The 20,806-nt window shown below is 36.1% G+C and overlaps 1 protein-coding gene across 1 annotated transcript in view; it reads left to right on the top strand.

The window, feature by feature from the left end:
* Positions 1-20,806, top strand: part of LOC122443749 (coiled-coil domain-containing protein 170-like) — a 39,870-nt gene that overhangs the window by 4,757 nt on the left and 14,307 nt on the right. The window contains exons 2-3 of the mRNA XM_043472274.1: positions 10,707-10,835; positions 17,740-17,996. Coding sequence (XP_043328209.1) covers positions 10,707-10,835; positions 17,740-17,996 — 386 coding nt within the window. The remainder of the gene's footprint in view (positions 1-10,706; positions 10,836-17,739; positions 17,997-20,806) is intronic.

The following is a 20,806-nucleotide window of genomic DNA, read 5'->3' as shown; positions in this document are numbered from 1 at the left end:
TAGGATGGACTGGTTGGATCTCCTTGCAGTCCAAGAGACTCTCAAGAGTCTTCTCCAACACCACAGTTCAAAAGCATCAATTCTTTGGTGCTCAACTTTCTTTATAGTCCAACTCTCACATCCATACATGACTACTGGAAAAACCATAGCTTTGACTAGACGGACCTTTGTTGGCAAAGTAATTTCTCTGCTTTTTAATATGCTATCTAGGTTGGTCATAATTTTTCTTCCAAGGAGCAAGCATCTTTTAATTTCATGGCTGCAGTCACCGTTTGCGATGATTTTGGAGCCCAGAAAAATAAAGTCTGTCACTGTTTCCCCAGGTATTTGCCATGAAATGATGTGACTGGATGCCATGATCTGGGTTTTCTGAATGTTGAGCTTTAAGCCAACTTTTTCACTCTCCTCTTTCACTTTCATCAAGAGGCTCTTTAGTTCTTCTTCACTTTCTGCCATGAGGGTGGTGTCATCTGCTGTCAGACAACGTTTCACAAGAGGATTCCTGTGTGCTGTTTTCTGTCTCTCATAAATCCTCTGTTCCTTATCAGTTCCTGGTAACAGGAACAAGTGGAACGGCACGCTGCTCCCAGGACTGAGGTCATAGGATGAGACACATGCATGGATTTCCTTCAGTAAACATTCTCCTTATGACAAAACTGCTTAGTCACGACCCTCTTTCTTGAAATATGGATTTTCTGACCTTATGACCTTATGTTAATTCCTTGTTCCCTTGATAACGGTTGCTGTACATTTGGCTTTCTTATCTTTATCATTGTTGAAAGAACTTCCTTGTACAACAGCCTATATATACTTACAGAAAGATCATTAAAACACCCTTGCTCCACCAGAGACTTGGGTCCCCATGTCTTTCTTTCTCTCTCTCTCCCTCCGGCTAATTCTCTGGAGCATGGAAACCTGCCGAGCTCACTCTCCTGCCCGGGCTTTCAAGACCTCTTCGAGAGGGTGCCCTGTGCCTCCATGGGTACAAGCCCTCTCCTAGGGCTTTATTGGTTCTCTGCGTAACCCAGGGAATATTAGCTTCTTTCTCTTTCACTTTCTTATCATCGACTCTGGACCACCAGGTTCCAGTTTATGAAAGGACCCCAACAATCTGCATATCTGAGGTTACTGATATTTCTCCCGGCAATCTTGATTCGAGCTTGTGCTTCCTCCAGCCCAGCGTTTCTCATGATGTATTCTGCGTATAAGTTAAATAAGCAGCATGACAATATATAGCCTTGATGTACTTCTTTCCCTATTTGGAACTCGTCTGTTGTTTCATGTCCAGTTCTAACTGTTGCTTCCTGACCTGAATACAGATTTCTCAAAAGGCAGGTCAGGTGGTCTGGTATTCCCATAGAAGAATTTTCCAGAGTTTGTTGTGGTCCACACAGTCAAAGGCTTTGACATAGTCAAAGCAGAAGTAGATGTTTTTCTGGAACTCTCTTGCTTTTTGATGATCCAACAGATGTTGGCAATTTGATCTCTGGTTCCTCTGCCTTTTCTAAATCCATTTTGAACATCTGGAAGTTCATGGTTCACATATTGTTGAAGCCTGGCTTGGAGAATTTTGAACATTACTTTGCTAGTATGTGAGATGAGTGCAATTGTGTGGTCGTTTGAGCATCCTTTGGCATTGCCTTTCTTTGGGATTGGAATGAAAACTGACTTTTTCCAGTTCTGTGGTCACTGCTGAGTTTTCCAAATTTGCTGGCATGTTGAGTGCAGCACTTTCACAGCATCATCTTTTGGGATTTGAAATAGTTCTACTGGAATTCCATCACCTCCATTAGCTTTGTTCGTAGTGATGCTTCCTAAGGCCCACTTGACTTCACATGCCAGGATGTCTGGCTGTAGGTTGATGATCACACCATCATGATTATCTGGGTCTTGAAGGTCTTTTTTGTATAGTTCTGTGTATTCTTGCCACCTCTTCTTAATATCTTCTGCTTCTGTTAGGTCTATACCATTTCTGTCCTTTATTGTGCCCATCTTGCATGAAATGTTCCCTTGGTATCTCTAATTTTCTTGAAGAAATCTCTAGACTTTCCAGTTCTATTGTTTGCCTCTGTTTCTTTGCACTGATCACTGAGGAAGGCGTTCTTTAAGTCTATTCTTTGGTTCTTAGAAAAGGAATTGATATAGTAATGATTTTAAGTATCAAATAATTAAAATGAGGAAGAGACTAAAGTTTCATTAGAGATATTTGTTCTTTAATAATTGTCTTCAGTATTAATAAATCTAGAATAGATTAATAGAGGAGTTTCAAAATAGATTTCCAGGGTTAGTAAAGAAAACCAGGGCTTTATACTTTCAGCTCAATGTTCTTCAGCTCACACCCTCCTGATTTTTTTTGTTCTTATAAACATTCCTCTCATTCTGGAACTGTTCCATTTTCTGGGCGATACCACCAGCAAAGGAAACTCGTACCCTATTTGCATGCAGCCCTTCCAGTGCACAGTTTCTAAATGCCACATTTCCTCCACTAGAGTTCATTCTCTGATCTTAAAAAAGAAATCTCCATCTTATTGCTTAATAAAATATATGGATAATAATTTGGAAGATGTCTTTCTTCTATTTCTCTTATTGAGAAGAAAGATAATACATGAATTGAACTGGGTAGGGAAAATGGATTTAAGGCAGTATTGAGTTCTTAGGAAATTGAATTTATAAAATTCATAATGTGAGGTTACATTTTATGTTCCTCTGGGAGAGAAAGCACTATGAGCTATCACATGTTACATTAACTCATTTTAGATGTTAGCTTTTGACTGAATCTTGAGGGATATAGTTATATTTCCTACAGATTCAGAAATTGAAAATGAAGGAAATTTGCAAGTCAGTTATCTAAAGATATGATTTTCAAGTAGTGTTTAAATATGATATTATAACTGCATATGTGTATATCAGCAGGTTATTTTCAACCAGTTATAATTTAAGCACTGTTTTGATACTGCCGTTAGAAACTAGATATGTCTTATCTCCAAGCTACAGGTTCAGTGGGCAGCTTCTTCTGTTTTCTGGCTAAACTGTAAGGATCTGACGTGGAACCTTTGCAGAGACATTGTTGTGGACGCTGGCCAGACCTCAGCATCTTTTCCTGACCACTCTATGAAAACTCTTCTTGGAAGCACCTTGGTTCACCATTAGTAGATCTGGTTCATGCTTCTTTTATCTCCAGCATGTCAAGCCCTGTCCAGTTTTTAAGCCACTCAAATCCAGGGAAGCTGGCTACTGCCCAAAGCAAAGGGCCCCACAAGGCTAAGCCGTTGGAAGTAAAAAAAAATTTATCAGCTTACACATCTCGGAAAAATAGCTCAGGGGTGAGTTGTACTCTGGCATTTATTTAATTTTTTCCATCCTCAGGAGGAAGAGGTAAAACAGCCTCTTGCATAAGCAAGAGCTAGCAGAAAGGAAAATTCGGTTCTGTTTGCCCCCTTGCCTGTGGAGCACCTTTCCAATGCATGATGCAAGACATGAGTCAAAGATCTCACTTCTAGTTCCTGACTTAACTCTAGAACAAGCAGCAGTGAAACTTCTGAATCTAATGGAACCTCAAAGTGAATTTTACCTTATTTTTGCCTTTTTGGTGATTCTGATATTTCACCAAGACCCACAATCCCAAAACAATATACAAAATAGACTATAAAGGGCCTCTGAGTTAATTTGATCCAACCCTATCATTTTGCAGATTAGCAAACTGAACACTGGAAAGAGGCCACAGTGATTTAAGGGCAGAACTGAGGAGTCTGACTCATTACCTTTCTGTTGTCCCATATTACCCCCTTGATATACAGTCTTGTTTTATTAGGGCTGGACCCTGATGAGACTGTTTCTGGAAATTAAATACCCTCTTGGGTCAGATGATATTTTTAAGACCATTAGACAGATCCATCTATTCTTTAGCTTGTAACTCCTAGGAGGTGAAGTCTGAGCTGTGGGGTAAGGATGGGGGCTTAGGGGATTGGTTTATTTCCATCCACTATTGTCTTTAAATGAGAATAATTAGCCTAGTTTCTTCCCTAGGAAAGGAAATGTATTACATTAAAAGTAAATAAGTCAACAGATGAATGGATAAAGAAAATGTGATATATGTATTCTTTAAAAAGAATATTCTTCAGCCTTTAAAAAAAAGGAAATCCTGCCATCTTCAACAACATAGATGAACCTGCAGGACATTATACTTAGTGAAATAAGCCGAACAAAGACTAATACTACATGATCTCACTTATATGTAAAATCTAAAACAAACTTATAGAAGCAGAGAGTGGAATGGTGATTTCCTGAGGTGGTGGGAAGAGGGAAATGAGGAGATGTTGGTCAAAGGGTACATTAGTTATGCAAGATGAATAAGTTCTGGAGATCTAATGTTCAGCAATGTGACTATAGTTAACAATACTGAATTGTATACTTGAAACTGCCAAAAGTTTAGATCTTAAATGTTCTCATCACAAAAAAAAAGAAAAAATGATAACTGTATTAGGTGATGGATATGTTAATTAGCTTGATTGTAAAGATTATTTCCCAATGTATATAAATATCAAAACATTGTTTTAATTTTCAACTATACGTCTATGAAGATGGGGGAAAAAAGTAACTGATACAATGAAGAAGGACATTGTTCTACAATCTCTAACTCCTTTCAAGTGCATAAATGCTCATAAATCCCTCTAGGAATATAAAAACTTGTTTTACCATTTTTAACAAATTTTAACACCATAAAATATATATTTAAATATTGGTACATTATGAAGTTTATATTAATAAAATTGTCTTATTAGCATGTCCTCATTGAACTATGAACTTTATTTTAAATCAATTATAAAAAACAAAATGCTTGAGTTTGTAACAAGTTTAAAAATAGCATGTTTTAAAAAAAAAAAAGTATGTTTTCTTTGGGACTGTGTGTATGTTAGTTGCTCAGTAGTGTATGACTCTTTGCGATCCCATGGACTGTAGCCCGCCATGCTCTTCTGTCCATGGGATTCTCCCAGCATGGATACTGGAGTAGCATGCCATTTCCTACTCCAGGGGCTCTTCCCTACCCAGGTATCAAACCCATCTATTACAGCTCCTTCATTGACAGGTGGAGACAGATTCTTTATCACTAGCGCCACCTGGGAGTGAAGTGAAGTGAAAGTCGCTCAGCAATGTCGAACTGTTTGCGACCCCAGGGACTATACAGTTCATGGAGTTCTCCAGGCCAGAATACTGGAGTGGGTAGCCTTTTCCCTCTCCAGGGGATCATCCCAACCCAGGGATTGAACCCAGGTCTCCCGCATTGCGGGCAGGTTCCTTACCTGCTGAGCTACGTGGGAAACCAGTGCCACCTGGGAAGCCCTATGGAAAAGTATAGAGACTAATACACCAGGTACCTACATTGCGTACTTAAATTTGACATTTCCCTCCAAATTTGCTTTAGTTGTTCTTTTAAGAAAATAAAACTTCACTGATAAAATTGAAGACCACTTTGTAACCTCTCATTCTTCTCCAGTCTTGGGTTGCATGCATGCGTGCATGCTGAGTCACTTCAGTTGTGTCCAATTCTTTGCCACCCTATGGACTGTAGCATGCCAGGCTCCTCTGTCCATGGGATTCTCCAGGCAAGAATACTGGAGTGGGTTGCCATGCCCTTCTCCAAGGGATCTTCCCAACCCAGGGATCGAACCTGCATCTCTTACGTCTTGTGCATTGGCAAGCGCGTTCTACTCTAGCACCACATGGGAAGCCCTTCTTGGGGTGGGTAATATAAATAAATTTAACAGTACAATCAGACATCAGCCAGTAAGAATCTTTGCCACTCTTAGCTCTAGGGCAGGTCCTGGGGCCTCTGGCATTAGTCATCTTGGTAAGGGAAGTGAGTGGATTCAGGGTCTGGGGTGGTGAGAGATGAGGGCATTAGGGTAGCTACTATTACAAGTCTGTGTGAAAGTACTGCTGGACCATCCTGGACCTTTTTTTTTTTCTTTTCAGAGATAATTTCTGAAGTAAGTATATAGCCTTTGTGTCCATGTTTTTAATGTTTCAGTTCAATTCAGTCACTCAGTCGTGTCTGACTTTTTGCGACGCCATGAATCGCAGCAAGCCAGGCCTCCCTGTCAGTCACCAACTCCTGGAGTCTACCCAAACTCATGTCCATTTAGTCGGTGATGCCATCCAGCCATCTCATGCTCTGTTGTCCCCTTCCCCTCCTGCCCCCAATCCCTCCCAGCATCAGGGTCTTTCCCAATGAGTCAGCTCTTTGCATGAGGTGGCCAAAGTATTGGAGTTTCAGTTTCAGCATCAGTCCTCCCAGTGAACACCCAGAACTGATCTCCTTTAGGATGGACTGGTTGGATCTCCTTGCAGTTCAAGGGACTCTCAAGAGTCTTCTCCAACACCACAGCTCAAAAGCATCAATTCTTCGGTGCTCAGCTTTCTTCACAGTCCATCTCTCACATCTATACATGACCACTGGAAAAATGTTTAGATATATGTGAATGCTTATATTGTTTTGGCCATTTTAAAAATTACATTAATGATATTCTACTAAACCTAACTTTCTATCTTGCTATTTGCACTCAGTCTTTTTGTTGTTCAGTTGCTCAGTCATGTCCAACTCTTTGCAACCCCATGGACTGTAGCACGCTAGGCTTCCCTGTCCTTCATTATCTCCCAGAGCTTGCTCAAACTCATGTCCATTGAGTCAGTGATGCCATCCAACCATCTCATCGTCTGTCGTCCTTTTGTCCTCCTGCCTTCAATCTTTCCCAGCATTAGGGTCTTTTCCAGTGAGTCAGCTCTTTGCATCAGGTGACTGAAGTATTGGAGCTTCAGCTTACATCAGTCCTTCCAATGAACACCCAGGACTGATCTCCTTTAGGATTGACTGGTTGGATCTCCTTGCAGTCCAAGGGACTCTCAAGAGTCTTCTGCAACACCGCAGTTCAAAAGCATCAATTCTTCAGCTCTTAGCCTTATGTGGGTATTTTCTGTTTGTTTGTTTTTTGGTGGTCTTTTTTTGTTTTATTTAATGGACTTTTTTTTTTAATGGAGTATAGCTGCTTTATGATGCTGTGTTAGTTTCTTTGTATAGTGAAGTGAATCAGCTATATGTATGCATATATCCACTCCCTCTTGGACCTTCCTCGTACCCTCTGCTCCTGCCATCCCATTCATCTAAGTCACCACACAGAGCACCCAAGCTTAGCTCACTGCTATACAGTAGGTTCCCACTAATATCTACTTTATACATGGCTATGCACACATGTCAATCCCAATCTCTCAATTCATCCCCTGCCCTGCCAATGTTCATGTATCTGTTTTCTATGTCTGTGTCTATTCCTGCCCTGAAAAGAGGTTATGTTTTTGAGAGTAGTTTTTTTTATTCATATAAATTTAGTCTGCGCATGAAAATTCCTGCATAGAATTCCATTACAAATTATGTTACTATATCAATTTTTATGCAGTTTAGTTTTTTATTGTATAAGCAAGCTTCAGTGAGCTTCATACACAGCTTCATATACAGCATGCCTCTTTGTTCATTTCTTCTAAACTATGAAATAAAAGAATTTGAAAGAACTTGGCTATAAAAATTAATTGCAGGTTGAATGTTTCTTATTTTTATAAATAAAAGCCTAATTGAACATAATGGTTACTGTTTTTTCTTTTTATTATTGGTGTTTGAAATCTTAGCGATATTGTGATGTATTAAATAAGAATTTAGCACATTTTAATCAGTTTGCTCTTTTGTTTTATATCTCAGGTACATTGTCAAGTTAATCATGCTTAGTTTGTGGTGCAATATCATCTTTCTATTCAGGGCTACTCTCGCTTTACTTTTTCTCCATCTCCATTTCTGTCTCATCTAATATATTTGATGTATGTCTTTGGATATATATGCATCTTTTAAAAATATGTAGTTTTGTTTTGTGAATGAATTTTTAAAAATATGTCATATGTAGAAAAGAGCTATTAAATGTATATGCACAGGTTAGGTAATAAAACAAATATCTATAAACCCACCACCCAATATCTTAAAGCACTCCAGTACCTTAGAAGCTTCCTCTTTGCCCCTTACTAACTGAATCCCTTTATTCCTACCTACACTTAAAAATAGTGGGTATTTTGAGTTTTATATCAATCATTCTCTTGCTTTTCTTCCTAGTTCTGGCACTTATGTAAGAATCCCTAATAAATATTAATTTATGTTTAAAAGTTTGTTTAATGTAATTACACTGTTTTTGTCTTTCTGTTACTTCTTTCACTTCATGAGATTTGTGTCATTCTGTGTGCAGTTATTCAGTAATGACTCTATTGTATACCATATATATATATATATATAGTATACCAATATACCATAAATTTTCCATTAAACTCTTACTTGAAATGTGGTTTGTTTTCAGTTTTTGCTTTTTCAGGTAACATTGATAATCTTTGCTTTTTTTTTTTTTTTAAGAGAAGTAAGCTAATCTTTGCTTTTAACTGGAAAGTTTAGTCCATTTACATTTATTGATATTATTGATTATGTTGGTGTGTTTCTATTATCGTATGTTTAATCTATTTGTCCCGTTATATTTGTTTCCTTTTCTCTCCTTCTATCATATCCAAAACTGATTGTTTTTGTTTTGTTGTATTGCATTTCTTTCTTTTTTTCTCGTTCTGTTTTTTTCTTCTACAAGTTTAGGAGTTATATGTTGTATGACTTGTTTTAATAGTATTTTAGTTATTTTAAAATATATACTCAGCAAAGTTAACTGAAATTTTTACAGTTACTTTTGAGAAATCTGAATATTTTATAATGCTTTAAACTATTTTTCTCTTCTCAGTCCAAATGCTTTTATTTTGTCCTGCACTGGTTCTGTTCTTTATTTTCAACTCCATAAGCCACAATTTTAAAATTAATGTTTATGTAATTGTGTTCACATAATATTTACTGTTATTTTTTATTAATTTTTCTTTCTTGTATCTCAGACTTTGAGAGTTCATTTTCTCTCTTTAGAATTCTCTTAAGTAAGGGCCTGTTGGTGGTAAATTCAATTTTTGTTTGTCTAAAATGTGTTTATTTTACTCTTAATCTTGGAACATAATTTAAGTAGAAATTCTGGTTGGCACTTACTTTATATCTTTGATTTGAACAAGTAGTCCTGTCTTAGCCACTATTTTGAAATTTGAAAGTGTGCTTTTGGCTAACCAAGCCACACATGAGTTAGCAGCAATTCTAAGACGCAGCCCAGATGCAGAGATGTGAAAATTTGTGGCTCTTACACTCAGTGAAAGATGATATATTTTTCTTAGTACCTTACAGATGTCATTTTGCTGATTCTCAGCTTCTGTTACTATTGAGAAGTTGCTCACCTGTCTAATTGCTATTTCTTTGTAATTATGTCCTTTCTATTATCTGCTTTTTAGATCTCTTTCTTTGATGTTCTGTAGTTTCATTATGAGTGTGTTGGTAAAGAAATTTTTTAAATTTACTTTTCTTGGGACTTGCTGAACCACTTAGATTAGTATCTTTCAACAATTCTGTAAAATTATCAAGGCATTATTTCTTCAAATGTTGCCTCGTCCATCATTCTATAGAATATAGCCTTCTTGGCCTCCAAACAGACATATGATAGACCTTTTCATTTTAATCTCTCTGCCTTAAACTCTCTTTCACCATTTATTTGTTCCTGTATGCTCAAAAATTTCCTTCATATTTGAGTTCATTTGTTCCTCAGCTGTGTCTAATTTGCTTTTTAATGTGTTCATTTAGTTTCAAATTAAAGTTATTATATTTTTTATTTCAAAAAGTTGTTTTTCCAAAATGTTTTCCAATGTTAATTCTTTGTGGTCTCTTGTGACTTAGTCATATTTTCAAAAGTTCTCTTTATTTTTTTTAAACATTCAAATATAGTCATTTTGTATTCTCTTGCAGATCTGCATTCCTAGTATCTTGGTAAGAATAAAATTTTAAAAGCTGATAACTTTAGAAAAATGCATTTTATTTTTTTAATACAATAAGTACCATGTGATACATTTATACACTTTTTAGAGATTTAGATGAATATATTTTTCTTGGTTTCATTTGAATAATATAAACCTTGTTCTTAACCAGTTATGCTAATTAAATTTAGAACATTATATAGTCTCTTTTGGTAAGAGGAGGAGATATTGTAGTACAGATAAATCTCCCTAAGTTTTACTCTCAGTAAAGTGTGAAAGAAACACAAAATTGATGTTGATTTACTGAAATCAGATTTTTTTAAAAAATAAGTTTGTATAAGATATAAGCATAGGAATTTACTTATAATAAAAATAAAACAAATACTGGTAAATCTTTTGCCAGTGACCTTATAATAGTTTAAGTTTCTGTAAAGGCTTTATTAGGTGTGAATTAAGATTTTCTGACATTTTATGTGTGCTTTCTTTCTTATGCTCTCAGAAATTATATTTATTAGATGTGCTGCATTTACTTATGGCTGGTATTATAAATTGCTGGGTAAGAATTTTTAGAGAAATGTACAGTAGACTTTTAGGTTATCATGTTACTTGCTACTTTTTGAGACCTATTTCATTTGTTAGGATACTACCTCAAAATGAATATTTTATTTTATTTTATTTTTTCAAAACGAATATTTAAAGTTGTATTTTAGAGTTACTTATTTGAGTTTGTGGGTTAAAACAGTGCAGTTTTTATTATAGGGTACATGTTTAGCTAATTAATTTGAAATTTCTTTTTGTAGGCTTGTCTTAACCCACCTCTTGAAGTGGTTCCCACCAGGAACCCAGTCAAGTGCACCAAAAGGGCAACTGACTCAGTCCATCCTGACCTTGCTGGTTTGTTGGTGAAAAACAAGAATCTTTTAGCTGAGGTATATGGATTACTTGAAAATAAAACACCACGGGAAATTATATCCTCTGTAGGGAGAGAAACATTCTGATAAAAGTCTCCAAGTTTTATCTAAACTCAGTTTTGCGTTTTTTCCCTCAATACTGAACCCTTTTATCACTGAGGGGCACTAATGTAGATCCAAATCTATCTTTTGCCAGAGAAATCCCTTTGGAGATGGTACATGTTGCTGCTTTTGAGTGATTACTGAATGACATAGGAACTGCCATTCTCAAAATGTACATAATAATAATCTGCCTGTGCATGTTCACTTGTGTCCGACTCTTTGTGACCCCAGGGGCTGTAGACCACTAGGCTTCTCTGTCCATGGAATTTTCTAGACAAGAATAGTGGAGTGGGGTGCCATTTTCTACTCCAGGGGATCTTCCCAACCCAGGGATTGAACCTGTGTCTCTCATGTCTCCTGCACTGGCAGGCAGATTCTTTACCACTGCGCCACCTGGGAAGACAATAGTTACATGTATTAAGCATTTTTCCGATGGAAAGGATGAGTTCTCACTTTCAGTAAAGTGCCAAATGGCAAATATCTACTAATCTTATTAAATACTTGATGAAACATCTGAGTAGTATCAACAGATGAAAAAGAAACCACATTTGTAAGAAGTGCCCTGACTTTGCCTTTGATACCCTGCAATGAACTAAAGGATACTTGCAGGAATTTTTTAGCTGAACTCTAGTACCCTAAAATATTTGTTGCAGGAGATTGATAATCAAGATTGGAATCCCAAGGCCATTGTCATTGTTAAAGGTAACATAATGTGGATGCGAGTCTGTATTGCTTCTATGGTTATCTTTAAGTAAAATGTTCTGAGTGCTTTTATTGTGGGACATTGAATAATGCCTTCTGAATAAGTAGCTATCTGTTGCTTCTATATTGGTTTGCTTGGGCTGCTGTACTAAAGTGCCATGGACTGGCTGGCTTAGATAACCGAAATTTACTTTTTCACAATTCTGGAGGTGAGAAGTCCAATATAAGGTGTCAACAGGGCTAGTTTCTTCTTCTTTTTAATGTGTTCCCCAGCTTTATTGCCATATAACTGACATAACATTGTGTAAATTTAAGATGTATAGTGTGGTGATTTGATGTACATATGTGTTGTGAAATGATTACCACAATAAGGTTGATTAATAACATCCATCACCTCACATAATTACTTTTTTTTTTTACATGATGAGATGGTTAGTTTCTTCTGAGGCCTCTCTCCTGGGCTTGTAGATGGTCATCTGTTTTCTGTGTCCTCACTTGGTCACTGTGTCCAGGGTTTTATGTCTATCTCTAATTCATAAAAAACCTTTAAACAGATTTAAAGAAAATATGTAAGCTATTCATATAGAATGAATTCTATTCATATAGAATTTCCAAGTACTTCTTAAAAGCAATTTTTTACATGTACACAAAGCATTTGGTACCTACACATATTTTTTGTTTGTCAAAATAGATATCTAAAAGGTTCTACAAGGTCTCGTTGTGAATTGATTTTAGAGGCTATATACTTGAAAAAGTTTCACAACTCACATTGCTATTTTCTAAATTTAATAAAAATCAGTGACAATTTAACTCCAAGCTTTTAAAAAAAAACAAAAACAAAAACAAAACGATTCCCTGGTGGTCCAGTAGTTAGTACTCCATACTCTCCTGCCAAGGGTCTGAGTTCAGTCCCTGGTCAGGAACTAAAATCCTACAAGCTGTGCTGCCAAAAGAAAATGAAAAAAAAAAAAAAAAAAAAAACTTCAATAAATAAAATAAAAACCAAATTTTAAAGAAGTCTGTTAGTTACAATAGAATACCTTCAGCTTGAGTCATCTTTCCCTTTCCCAAAAACCTATTATTTAATCCTATAGTAACACAATTGTCTTGATGAGACAATTTTTCTCTTCATGCATACATTTAAGTCTTTTGTTATAATTGTCTCTTTGTGGGACATACAAAAATAATTACCATGTGTTTCTGTCCAATAATGGAGAAACAGGTGCAAAAAACTATATTTAGGAAAAGTCAGATACAGATGAGATAAATATTAAAGAATTCAGTTGGTGATTGGATCGTCTAATTTAGGCAATATGATATTGAGCTAAAACTCTTGCATAGTGCTAGGAAGGCTGCTGTAGTCATAAAAGTTAAACAGGGAATTCCCTGGTGGTCCAGTGGTTAGGACTTGGCACTTCCACTGCAGGAGGACTGGGTTAGATCCCTGGTCTCGGAACTAAGATCGCAAGAGCCGTGAGGCTCATTGAAGCGAGCTAACAACTTGTTTAAAAAAATTACTGACAATATGTATAATAAGGCCTACTGTCTTAAATTTAAGATAAATTTAATGTGTTTTGCCAGTATTTTTAATTTGATTTTCAAGGAAACTTCTGTTTATGAGGGCAATATGACTGTTTTTGCAGATTTTTTTTCCCTTAGTGTAGTAACAAGGCAGATAATAGAAACCTGGTGAATGCACCAGTTCTGGAGGGGGTGAATGGAGGCAACATAAATTTTGCAGCTAAAGAAAAAAATCATGAGAACCAGTTATTGTTAATTTTAGTTGAACTTTTTATTGAGATAATTATAGATTCATTTGCAGTTTTAAGAAATAATACAGAGATATTCATTGTAAACTTTGCACAGTTTCTCCCAAATTTTGCAAAACTGTAAATGTAACAGCCTAAATATTGACATTGATGCAATACAATCCACCAGTATTATTCAGGTTTCCCCAGTTTTACTTGTACTCATTTGTGTGTATTATGTTCTAAATAATCAGTCAAAATACTGAACAATTAGTTTTAACAGCACAAAGATCCTTCATATTGCCATTTGATATGCACATCCACTTCCTTCCCATCCCAACTCCTGGCAACCACTAATCTCTTCACCATTTCTAAAATGCTGTCATTTGAAAAACACTATATACTGGGGAAAAAAAAGTTATATGCTAAAAAGCTAAACATAGAGTTACCATATGACTCAACTGTCACACTCCTAGGTAGAAACACAGAGAATTAGAAATATTTTCACATAAAAACTTGTAAATGAATGTTCATTATAGCATTTTCTGTAAAACCAAAAAGTAGACATAATACAAATATCCATTGATGAGTAAATGTGCAAAATGTGGTATATCCACATAGTAGAATATTATTTAGCCATGAAAAGGAATGAAGTACTAATTGATGCTTACATGGATGAACCTTGAAAACACTATGGTAAGTGAAAAAAAGCCAGTCACAAGAGACAGCATATTCTGTGATTCCCTTTATATAAAATCTCCAGAATAGGCAAATCCATAGAAACAGAGAACAGATTAGTGGTTGCCAGGGGCTGAGTTGGAGGTAACTACTAATGGGTATGGGATTTCTTTAAGGGATAATGAAAATGTTTTGGAATTAGATCACAGTGATGGTTGCACAACTGTGAATATACTAAAAACTGAATGGTATACTATAAAGGGTGAATTTTACAGTGTGTAGGTTATATCTCAATTTAAAAAGTAAAAAAAAAAAAAAGTTCAGTATGGCTACACAACTCTATGAATATACCAAAAACCATTCAGCTGTGTGCTTTAGATGGATAAATCTATGAATTATACCCCAATAAAGCTGTTTTTTAAAATGTTTTGCAAATAGAATCACGCATATCCAACCTTTTTAGATTGGCTTGTTTCACTCGGCATAATTTCCTGGAGATTTATTCAAGCTGTTGTATCAATAGTTTGGTCCTTTTTATTGCTGAGATTGTGGTATGTATATGCCACAGTTTGTTTAACCATTCACTTGTTGACAAATACCTGGATAACTTCCAGTTTTTTAGCTATCAAAAGTAAAGTTGCTATGAACATTCATGTACAGATTTTTGTGTGAACATAATTTTTCATTTCTCTGGGATAAGTGCTCCAAAATACAATAGCTGGGTCATATGGTATTTGCATATTTAGTTTTATAAGAAACTGCCAAACAATTTTCTAGAGTATCTGGACTGTTCTATTTTCCTACCAGCAACATATGAGTGATCCAGTTTCTTTGCATCCTCACCAGGTTCTGGTGTTGTCCCTGTTTTGTATTTTATATATTTTAATATTAATACATAGGGAGTGTTATCCCACTGTGGCTTTAGTTTGCATATCCTTAATGACTGGTGATGTTAAATCTATTTTTATGTGCTTGTTTGCCATCCATATATCCTTTCTGGTAAAATTTCTGTTCAAGTCTTTTGCCCAGTTTTTTAATCAGATCGTTTTCTGAGAATTTAGAGTTCTTTATATTAATATATTCTATTCTAAATATCTAATATATTTATATTCTATATAAATCCTTTGTTGACAGTTTTTATGAACAAGCTGTATCTGAGGTTTGGGGTACCTAAATTTTGTTGAGTTCTGAATATATTTCAGGTTTCATTATGTCCAAATCCAGCATCAAGCTATTAAGAAATTTGGATTCTTTAACATAAATGATAACAGGCAGACCTCTTTTATTGTGTTCCACTTTATTTCACCTCACAGATTCTGTGTTTTTTATAAATTGAAGGTCTGTGGCAGCCTTGCATTGAGCAGGTCTGTCAGCGTTCTTTTTCCACTAGCATCTGCTCACTCTGTGCCTCTGTGTCACATATTCATAACTCTTGCAATATTTCAGACTTTTTCATTGTTATATTTGTTGTGGTGATCTGTGATCAGTGATTTTTGATGTTACTATTGTAATTATTTTGGGGCACCATGAACTGTACCCATATAAGATAGTGAGCTTAGTTGGTAAATATTGGGAGTTTTGACTGCTCCATTTACCTGCCATTCCCTCTCTCTCCCTCTCCTCCAGCCTCCCTATTCCCTGAGATACAACAATTTTAAAATTAGGCCAATTTATAACCTTACAATGACATATAAGTGTTAAAGTGGTAGGAAGAGTTGCACATCTCTCACTTTAAATCAAAAGCTGGAAATGATTAAGCTCAGTGAGGAAAGCAAGTCAAAACCCGAGACAGGTTGAAAGCTAGGCCTCTTGCCCCAAACTGTCAGCTTAGCTGTGAATGCAAAGGAAGAGTTCTTGAAAGAAATTAAAAGTGCTATTCCGGTGAACACACAAACGATAAGAAAGTGAAACAGCTTTATTGATTATATGGATAAAGTCCTTGTGATCTGGAGAGAGATCAAACCAGCCCCAGCATTCCCTTAAGCCAGAGCCTAATCCAGAGCAAGGTCCCAACTCTCTTCAGTTCTAGGAAGGCTAAGAGAAGTAAGGAAGCTGCAGAAGAAAAGTTTAAAGCTAGCAGAGGTTGGTTTATAAGGTTTAAGGAAAAAGCTCTTTCCATTACATAAAAGTACAAGGTGAGGCAGCAAGTGCTGACATAGTAGCTGCAATAAGATCCAGACGATCTGGCTAAGATCAAGATGAAGGTGGACACACTAAACAACAAATTTTCAATGTAGACAAAACAGCCTCCTGTTGGAAGAAGACGCCATCTAGGGCTTTCATAGTTTGAGAGAAGTCGATGCCTGGCTTCAAAGCTTCAAAGGGCAGGCTGACTCTCTCATTAGAGGCTAATGCAGCTGGTGACTTTCACTTGAAGCCAATGATCATTCCCAGTCTTAGAACCCTTGAGAATTATTCTAAATCTACTTTGCTTGTGCTCTGTAAATTGAACAACAAAACCTGGATGACAGCACATTTGTTTACAACATGGGGTAACTGAGTATTTTAAACCTGCTGTTGAGTTTTACTGTTGAGAAAAAAAGTCATTTCAAAATATTATTGCTCTTGGTCACCCAAGAGCTCTGATGGAGATGTACAATGAGGTTAAATTTGTTTTCATGCCTGCTAATACAATTTTCATGCATCAGTGGTCTGCAGTATCTCTGAGGTATGCCTGTAATGCAAGAGTGGTGTTTTTGATTTCTTTTGTAGTTCATAAAGTTATGACTTTTTAATCAAAATATTTCTCAATCACAGTTTTTCATTATACAAGCTGTAATTTTTTCAGACTTTCATGAATATTCCACTACATGTATCAAACTATTTTTTTTTTAAATTTTTATTATTTTTGCCCTACATTGACATGAATCAGCCATGTATTTACATGTGTTCCCCATCCCAATTCCCCCTCCCGCCTCCCTCCCCATCCCATCCCTCTGGGTCTTCCCAGTGCACCACAGTATTGTAAAGTAATTAGCCTCCAACTAATAAAAATAAATGAAAAAAAAAATTAAACAGATGAAAGAAAAAAATTTTATTATAGTTAATTTACAATGTTGGGTTAATTTCAGGTGTACAGCAAAGTGGATCAGTTATATATGTATCTACTCTGTTTTAGGTTATTTTCCTATATAGGTCATTATAGAATATTGATTAGAGGTCCCTGTGCTATACAGTAGGTCCTTATTATCTATTTTATATATAGTAGTATGTATATGTAAAATTCAGTCTCCCAATTTATCCCTCTCCTCCTTACCCCTAGGGAGCCATAAGTTTAATGCTGATGAGAATAAAATTACTTATTCCAAATCTTTTGTATCAATTTGATATGATTTTTTAAAAATTTATATATTTTTGGCAGTACTGGGTCTTTTGTTGCTGCACATAGGCTTTCTCTAGTTGTGGCTCACAGGCTTTGTTGCCTCACAGCATTTTGGGGATCTTCTCAGACCAGGGATCAAACCCATGTCCCCTGCATTGCAAGACAGATTCTTAACCACTGGACCACCAGGGAGGCCCTGATAAGATTTTTTAAGCATATTTAATATTGGAATCTACTGTTAGGAGATTCAGAAATCCTCATTTTATTGTGTAATGTATAATTTAAATGCTGATAATGATTTTAAAATCATGGATTTTCTAAAGCCAAAATTATAAATGACTTTAAAATAACACTTGTCTTTTCTCATTAGCTAAGAAATCTTCGAAACAAACTTTTCATAAAAGAAACTTCATTGCAAGAGATGAAGAGTGAGCTAGAAACTTACAAAGAAAATAATGTGCAACAGTCATTCCGGATAATGTCCCTGAAAGACGATATCAAGGACTTAGAGGAACTTACTGCTTCTCTAACCAGAATTAAATCTTTGAAAAACACCAGTATTCAGAGTCTTGAAAGAGGCAACTGGGATCTAACTGAAAGAATTACAGAACTAGAAAATCTTCTAAGGTAGGGAATTTTCTAGTTTGTTTTCAAAAATGTCATTCATTTTTCATAAGCTTACAAATATTATATGAACTTCATACTCCTGACTGATCACAGAATTTAAATCTAACAAAATTAACATACCTGACTCAAAATTAAATTTTTAATTGAGATATAATTTCCATTCCATTAAAATTCACCCTTTTGCAGCATACAGTTTAGTAGTTTTTAGTATATTCACAGGGTTGTACAAACATCACCACGCTCTAATTCTAGAACACTTTCATCAACCCCTAAAAATACCATGTCTCCTAATAGTTACTCCCCAGTCCACTCTCTCTAGTTTCTGACAACCAGCAGTCTACTGTCTTTCTCTATGGGCTTGCCTTTTCTTGACATTTCATATGAATGAAATGTTACAATATATGGCCTCTGTGTCTGACTTCTTTAATTTAGCACAGTGTTTCTAAGATACATCAATGTTTAGCCTGAATCAGTACTTAATTTTTTTATGGCTGAATAATATTCCATTATAAGGTTATACCACATTTTGTTTGTCCATTCATCAGTTGATGAACATTGGGTTGCTTCCTTTGCAAGGGACTTTATGAATGAGCTGTTATGTACATTGTTGTGTGAACTCTTACATGACTGTAAGTTTTATTTCTCTTAGTTAAATGCCTTAGGAGTAGAATTGCTGGGTTGTAAAGTAACTCTGTGTTTAACTGAGCAACTTCCAGGCTGTTTTCTAAAAATTTTTGATGAAGCTTACCTTTTTTTTCTTTTGTCATTTTGTGTCTTTGGTGTTATAGCAAAGAAACCTAATCTAGTATCACAAAGGTTTACACATATGTTTTATTTTAATAGTTACTGTTTTAATACTTAAAATTTTATCTTTGATCCATTTTGACTAATTTATTTATTCATTTATTTTTGGCTGGCTGGTTCTTCATTGCTGTGTGCAGGCTTACTCTAGTTGCAGTGAGAAGAGGCTACTCTCTAGCTGCGATGTGTAGGCTTCTCATTGTGGTGGCTTTTCTTGTTGTTGTAGGTGTGTGGGCTTTAGTAGTTGTGGCTTATGGGTTCAATTGTTAGCTGCCCCATGGCAAATGTAATCTTCTCAGACCGGAGGTCAAACCTGTGTCCCCTGAATTGGCAGGTGGATTCTTTTTTTTTTCCATTTATTTTTATTAGTTGGAGGCTAATTACTTTACAATATTATAGTGGGTTTTGTCATACATTGACATGAATCAGCCATGGAGTTACAGGTATTCTGCATCCCGATCCCCCCTCCCACCTCCCTCTCCACCCGATTCCTCTGGGTCTTCCCAGTGCACCAGGCCTGAGCACTTGTCTCATGCATCCAACCTGGGCTGGTGATCTGTTTCACTATAAATAATATACATGTTTCAATGCTGTTCTCTCAGATCATCCCACCCTCGTCTTCTCCCACAGAGTCCAAAATTCTGTTCTGTACATGTGTGTCTCTTTTTCTGTTTTGCATATAGGGTTATCATTACCATCTTTCTAAATTCCATATATATGTGTTAGTATGCTGTAATATTCTTTATCTTTCTGGCTTAACTTCACTCTGTATAATGGGCTCCAGTTTCATCCATCTCATTAGAACTGATTCAAATATATTCTTTTTAATTGCTGAGTAATATTCCATGGTGTATATGTACCACAGCTTCCTTATCCATTCGTCTGCTGATGGGCATCTAGGTTGCTTCCATGTCCTGGCTATTATAAACAGTGCTGCGATGAACATTGGGGTGCATGTGTCTCTTTCAGATCTGGTTTCCTCAGTGTGTATGCCCAGAAGTGGGATTGCTGGGCCATATGGCAGTTCTATTTCCAGTTTTTTAAGAAATCTCCACACTGTTCTCCGTAGTGGCTGTACTAGTTTGCATTCCCACCAACAGTGTAAGAGGGCCCCTTTTCTCCACACCCTCTCAGCATTTATTGCTTGTAGACTTTTGGATAGCAGCCATCCTGACTGGTGTAATGGTACCTCATTGTGGTTTTGATTTGCATTTCTCTGATAATGAGTGATGTTGAGCATCTTTTCATGTGTTTGTTAGCCATCTGTATGTCTTCTTTGGAGAAATGTCTGTTTAGTTCTTTGGCCCATTTTTTGATTGGGTCATTTATTTTTCTGGAATCGAGCTTCAGAAGTTGCTTGTATATTTTAGATTAATTCCTTGTCTGTTGCTTCATTTGCTATTTATTTCTCCCAATCTGGCGGCGCTGTCTTTTCACCTTGCTGAAGAATCAATATTTGTCAAAATGGCTATACTACCCAAAGCAATCTATAGATTCAATGCAATCCCTATCAAGCTACCAACGGTATTTTTCACAGAACTAGAACAAATAATTTCACAATTTGTATGGAAATACAAAAAACCTCAAATAGCCAAAGTAATCTTGAGAAAGAAGAATGGAACTGGAGGAATCAACCTGCCTGACTTCAGACTCTACTACAAAGCCACAGTCATCAAGACAGTATGGTACTGGCACAAAGACAGAAATATAGATCAATGGAACAGAATAGAAAGCCCAGAGATTAATCCACGAACCTATGGACACCTTATCTTTGACAAAGGAGGCAAGGATATACAATGGAAAAAAGACAACCTCTTTAACAAGTGGTGCTGGGAAAACTGGTCAACCACTTGTAAAAGAATGAAACTAGAACACTTTCTAACACCATACACAAAAATAAACTCAAAATGGATTAAAGATCTAAATGTAAGAACAGAAACTATAAAACTCCTAGAGGAGAACATAGGCAAAACACTCTCCGACATGAATCACAGCAGGATCCTCTATGA

The sequence above is a fragment of the Cervus canadensis genome, chromosome 6, assembly GCF_019320065.1.
Source record: "Cervus canadensis isolate Bull #8, Minnesota chromosome 6, ASM1932006v1, whole genome shotgun sequence".
In the NCBI taxonomy this organism is placed as follows: Eukaryota; Metazoa; Chordata; class Mammalia; order Artiodactyla; family Cervidae; genus Cervus; species Cervus canadensis.
This window is presented reverse-complemented; position numbering and strand designations above follow the sequence as displayed.